Raw genomic sequence first — 6,215 nt, 5'->3', positions numbered from 1 at the left:
AATGTCAAACTTTTGTATGCTTTGCATATGTATACTTTTACATATGTAATAGTTTTTTATGCTCATCAAGGCTGTGTTAATTTGATCAAAAATACCGGAAAAGTTATTACGATGTAAGACAATATTTATCCATATTAATATACATTAAAATTTAATTTATATCTGTAATTAAAGTTACATTTTCAGAATCATTACTCCAGTCTTCAGTGTCACATGATCCTTCAGAAATCATTCTAATATGCTGATTTATTATCAATGCTGGAAACAATTGTACTGCCTAATATTTTGCAACCTGTGATACTTTTTTCAGGATTCTCTGATCAATAAAAGCAGCATCTATTTAAAACAGAAAGGTTTTCTAACAATATACACTACTGTTTAAAAGTTTGGGGTCAGTACATTTTTATTCTTCCTTTTTTCAAAAAAATTAATACTTTTAGTCATCAAGTATGTTTTAAATTAATAAAAAGTGATAGCATAGATTTACATAGTTAGAAAAGATTTATAATTTGAATAAATGCTGTTCTTTTAAACTTGTTATTTATTAAAGAAACCTGAAAAAACAATCACAGGTTCCCAAAAATATTTGGCAGCACAAGTGTTTCCAAAATGTGTAATTCTAATAATAAATCAGCATATTAGAATGATTTCTGAAGGATCATGTGACACTGAAGACTGGAGTAACAGATGAAAAAAAATTCAGCTTTACACCACAGGAATAAATTATATTTTGAAGCATATTAAAATAAAAACCATTATTTTATATTGCAATAACATTTTGCAATATTACTGTTTTTGCTGTATTTTTGATCAAATAAATGCAGCTTTGAAAAGCAAAAGAGACTTCTTAAAAAAAAAACAGTATGCATGTGTATCGCAGAGCTAGACACGAGCATTTGAGGTAAAAAAGTATATAAATTGTAATTTATTTACAAAATAACTGATCATTCCACTAGAAAAGACCCTTTTTCCTTGGCTGGGATAGTTTAGAGCCCTTTGAAGCTGCATTTAAACTCGTGCACACCATAGAAGTCCACTATACGGAGAGAAATCCTGAAATGTCCTCAAAAAACAATTTGTTTTGTGAAGAAAGAAAAGGAAGAAAGACATAAACATCTCAGATGACAAGGGGGTGAGTAAATTATCTGTAAATTCTTGTTCTGGAAGTGAACTACTTCAAGAGCTTCCGTTTCAGTCAGGATGTGGCCTTAGAAGGTAGCTGTATATATTGACACTAAAGAGCTCCCTAGGGTTTGTAACAAAGCAGAAACACAGTCGGCGTCTCACCGTGTCGAGGTTCTGCATGATATCCTGGAAGGATGGGTGCGATCTGAACTGCTCGAAGAGCTCTCGCTTGTAGAGTAGTGCATACAGCAGGTTTGGGTTATGATGGAGCGAATTACTCAAACAAGAGTTTATGATCTCCAGCATCATTCTGATCACCTCCTCGATAACGTTCAGATCCTGTGCCTGAGAGATAAAACAGAGAAAACACAGTCAGTAATAATGACACAAAAATGTATCACAACGGTTTTAAAAGATTGATAATAATCAGAAATGTTTCTTGAGGAGCAAATCAGCATATCAGAATGATTTCTGAAGAATCATGTGACACCGAAGCCTGGAGTAATGGTGCTGAAAATTCAGGTTTGATCACAGAAATAAATTTCAATTTAAAATATCTTACAAAGGCAAACAGATATTTTAAATCGTACAAATATTTAACATTTTTACTATACTTTTAATCAAATAAATGCAGCTCTGCTGTCAGAAAAGACTCCATTCATCCTAACCCATTCAAAATAAACCACAAATCCACCTTTGTTGGCCAAACATGCTGTCTAGGAAGGTGGCCAATAGTGCAGAGTACAACACACTGTGTGTGGGTTAAATGGGTTATCGTTTCCCTGTGCTCTGCTGCAGTCTGGGCTGTAGCACTTTTTCTGGGTCACTCACACACACACACACACACACACACACACAACGGGCAACACAACTGCATCATCTCTCTGTTTCTGCCTCTTCATCTCTCTGTAGCCACATCATATACATTTCAAGCATCGTATTTAAGCATGTTTGATGGCAGGGCTGTATGGATGTATATACTGTGTGTGAGAGAGAGATGTTATCAGCTTTTACAGACAGTCTGGAGTCTCTGTGTGACCACCAGCCTTTACATCAGCAGTTTGTTCAATGCAAACCACAAAAACACAGACACACAGATACTGGTTTTAACCTGGGGTTGTGATTGTAAAGCATTATATCTATTTAAAAGTATATATGTGACCCTGGACCACAAAACCAGTCATAAGGTTAAATTTTACAAAACTGAGATGTATATATAATATGAAAGCTCAGTAAATAAGCTTTCTATTGATGTCTGGTTTGTTAGGATAGGACAATATTTGGCCGAGATACAACTATTTGAAAATCTGGAATCTGAGGGTGCAAAAAAATCAAAATCCTGAGAAAATCACCTTTAAAGTTCTCCAAATTAGGTTCTTAACAATGCATATTACTAATCTAAAATTACATTTTGATAGATTTACAGTAGGAATTTTACAAAAAATCTTCATGGAACATGATCTTTAGTTAATTTCCTAATGATTTTTGGCATAAAAGAAAAATCAATAATTTTGACCCATACAATGTATTTTTGGCTATTGCTACAAATATACCCCAGCGACTTAAGACTGGTTTTGTGGTCCAGGGTCACATATATATACAGCTGAAGTCAAAAGTTTACATCCCTCTTTCAGAATCTGCAAAACTTTATTTTAGCAAAATAACAAAATGCATGTTGTTTATTTAGCTCTGACCTGAATAAGATATTACAGATAAAAGATGTTTACATATAGTCCACAAGAGAAAATAACTTTTTTTTAACCCGGTTCAGAAGTTTACATCCTCTTGATTTTTAATACTGTGTTGTTACCTGAATGTTTTTTTTGTTTAGTGATGCAACTATTACAGAAGGTTCAAACACTCACTGGTGCTCCTGTAGTAATACCTGTGCATTAAGAGCCAGGGGTGAAAACTTTCGGAATTTGAAAACCAGGGTAAATTTAACTTATTTTGTCTTCTGGGAAACATGTATCATCTGTAGCTTCTGAAGGGCAGTACTAAATGACAAAAATATGATATTTAGACAAAACAAGAAAAAGTTACACATATCCATTCTGTTCAAAAGTTTTCATCCTTGGCTCTTAATGCATGGGTTTTCCTTCTGGAGCATCAGTGAGTGTTTGAACCTTCTGTAATAGTTGCATGTGAGTCCCTCAGTTGTCCTCAGTGAGAAAAGATGAATCTCAAAATCATACAGTCATTGTTGGAACGGGTTCAAATACACAAAAATGCTGGAAAACCATAGAATTTGCGGGACCTGAAGGACTTTTCTGAAGAACAGCAGGCAGTTTAACTGTTCAGGACAAACAAGGAACTCATGAACAACTATCACTAGCCAAAAACACAGCTGTGGATCATTCAGGTAACAACACAGTATTAAGAATCAAGCATTCAACTATTTTCTTTAGTGGACTATGTGAAAACACCTTTTGTGTGAACACTTTACAATAAGGTTGTATGAATTAGCATTAGTTAACATGAACTAAGCATGAACAACAACTCTGTTCAGCATTAGTTAATCTTAGTTAACGTTAACTTACACGTATATTAATGCATTTATTCATGTTAACGGCTTAAATAGTTAACATTAGTTATTGCATTAGTTAACATGAACTAAGCATGAACAACAACTCTGTTCATCATTAGTTAATCGTAGTTTATGTTGACCTACGCGCATCTATTCACGTTAACAGCTTAATTAATTAACATTAGTTAACATGAGCTATTAATGAACAATAATGGTAAACAGCTTGATTTAATTTTTGGTAATTAGACTTGCTGTGCATATTTACATTAGTGTAAATAGCAGCTGATACACAGTAAGGATAAACAGTTCTAACTCACCATCTTAAAGGTACAAAAGCTTGTGTTTACCTTATTAACTTCAATTAATAATAAGGCATTAATTTGGCTTACTGGTAAGCAATTGTAAAAAGGAAACCATCTACTGATGTGTTATTCATGTTCATAGACCCTTTACTATCATTACTTATATTGAACAAAGCACTTACTAATGAATTTAGAGAACCTTATTGTAAAGTGTACACATGTCCAACATTAACTGATGTGTTACTAACATTTGTAGACTCCTTATTAAGATGACTTACCGTTAACAAAGCATTTACTAATGAATTTGTGAACCTTATTGTAAAGTGTACACTAGTTCACCATTACATAACTGTATTCTTTCATGAGTTATTTACAAGTTTCTCTTTGTTCACAGCCATTGACATGTCGAAGAGGTTAACACGTGAGGAGCGGATCGATATTGTGTTGATATCTGGTGAACGCAGAAACTGGGACATTGCAGCAGATTTCAATGCAAGACACCCTACGAGACCACCCATCTCCCATGCTACAGTTAGCAAACTGCTAAGTTTCTGGAAGCCTGTGCTGGCATTTCTCCTGCGGTGTTGCTATCGGTGTGTGAAGAGTGGGAGAAGAGGGTTGCATTGACAATCCAACACAATGGGCAGCACACTGAACACATTTTATAAGTGGTCAGAAACTTGTAAATAAGTCATGAAAGAATAAAGTTACGTTAAAACCAAGCACACCATTGTTTTTCTTGTGAAATTCCCAATAAGTCTGATGTGTCACATGACCCTCTTCCTATTGAAAAAACAAAAGTTGGATCCAAGATGGCCGACTTCAAAATGGCCACCATGGTCACCACCCATCTGGAAAAGTTTGCCCCCTCACATATACTAATGTGCCACAAACAGGACGTTAATATCACCAACCATTCCCATTTTATTAAGGTGTATCCATATAAATGGCCCACCCTGTGTGTGTGTATATATATATATATATATATATATATATATATATATGTGACTCTGGACCACAAAACCAGTCTTAAGTCGCTGGGGTATATTTGTAGCAATAGCCAAAAATACATTGTATGGGTCAAAATTATTGATTTTTCTTTTATGTCAAAAATCATTAGGAAATTAAGTAAAGATCATGTTCCATTAAGATTTTTTGTAAAATTCCTACTGTAAATCTATCCAAATGTAATTTTTGATTAGTAATATGCATTGTTAAGAACTTAATTTGGACAACTTTAAAGGTGATTTTCTCAGTATTTTGATTTTTTGCACCCTTAGATTCCAGATTTTCAAATAGATGTATCTCAGCCAAATATTGTCCTATCCTAACAAACCATACATCAATAGAAAGCTTATTTATTGAGCTTCCATATGATGTATATATCTCAGTTTTGTAAAATTTAACCTTATGACTGGTTTTGTGGTCATTACGTGGTCATAAAGTTGTACATAACCATATAAAAGTGTTACCAAAACTTTTTCTCACTATGCATTTGACATCTAAATGATTCAAAAGTATGTTTTTGATTTAAAAAAAAAAGCATTGATTCAGTCGCAAAAGAAAGACTTCCATGTACTGTAGCATGTGACGTCTCTGAAGAGCCTTTAGTCGCTGACCCCTGACCTTCTCATTTCCTTTTCTCCCACTGTCCTTCACTATAGAGTTTCTGCCTACAGCCATCGGCCTCCTCTTCATGTTATTCATTCATTCTCAACACTGATGTCAGTTTCTGAGCCACAAATCTCTCCGGACAAAAGCAAGTCAATGGAACAGAATGTGCAAACGAGTTTCCATAGGAACACACAGACACACACACACTCATGCAAACCCAAACACACACACACACACACACACACACACACACACACCAAATCATCAAATGCTCTTTGTGTGGAAGCTAACTGAAGTGATCTTAGAAGATGACAGATCAGGGAAGCTTGCAAAAGAGCCCGGGAATGTACAAAAACACATAACTTTTATGGATTTCACTTCAATGACTGACAAACAACCACAGCAACATTTAAAAAAACGGCAAAGGCAATATAACTCCTGGGGGGAATACGAGAAAACTGAGTTTAGATAAAAGAATAAAGAGAGAAACAATAGAGGGAGAGAGAAAAAAAACAAAAAGAAAATAAGAAAAAAGAAAAAGGAAAAGAGAAAAATAGAAAGGAACATAAAATAAAAAGAATAAAAATAAATGAAAATAAAACAGATTAAATGAAACAGAAGGAATGAAAACATGAAAAATAAAGAAA

General features: G+C 34.2%; 1 protein-coding gene across 1 annotated transcript in view; it reads right to left on the bottom strand.

The window, feature by feature from the left end:
- Positions 1-1,191: 1,191 nt before the first annotated feature.
- The window catches only part of dym (dymeclin), an 85,008-nt gene continuing 79,984 nt past the window's right edge, over positions 1,192-6,215 (bottom strand). The window contains exon 15 of the mRNA XM_073824059.1: positions 1,192-1,470. Coding sequence (XP_073680160.1) covers positions 1,192-1,470 — 279 coding nt within the window. The remainder of the gene's footprint in view (positions 1,471-6,215) is intronic.

The sequence above is a fragment of the Garra rufa genome, chromosome 19 (assembly GCF_049309525.1).
Source record: "Garra rufa chromosome 19, GarRuf1.0, whole genome shotgun sequence".
Lineage (NCBI taxonomy): Eukaryota > Metazoa > Chordata > Actinopteri > Cypriniformes > Cyprinidae > Garra > Garra rufa.
The sequence above is the reverse complement of the archived record's forward strand: the minus strand, read 5'-3'. Positions and strand labels throughout refer to the sequence as shown.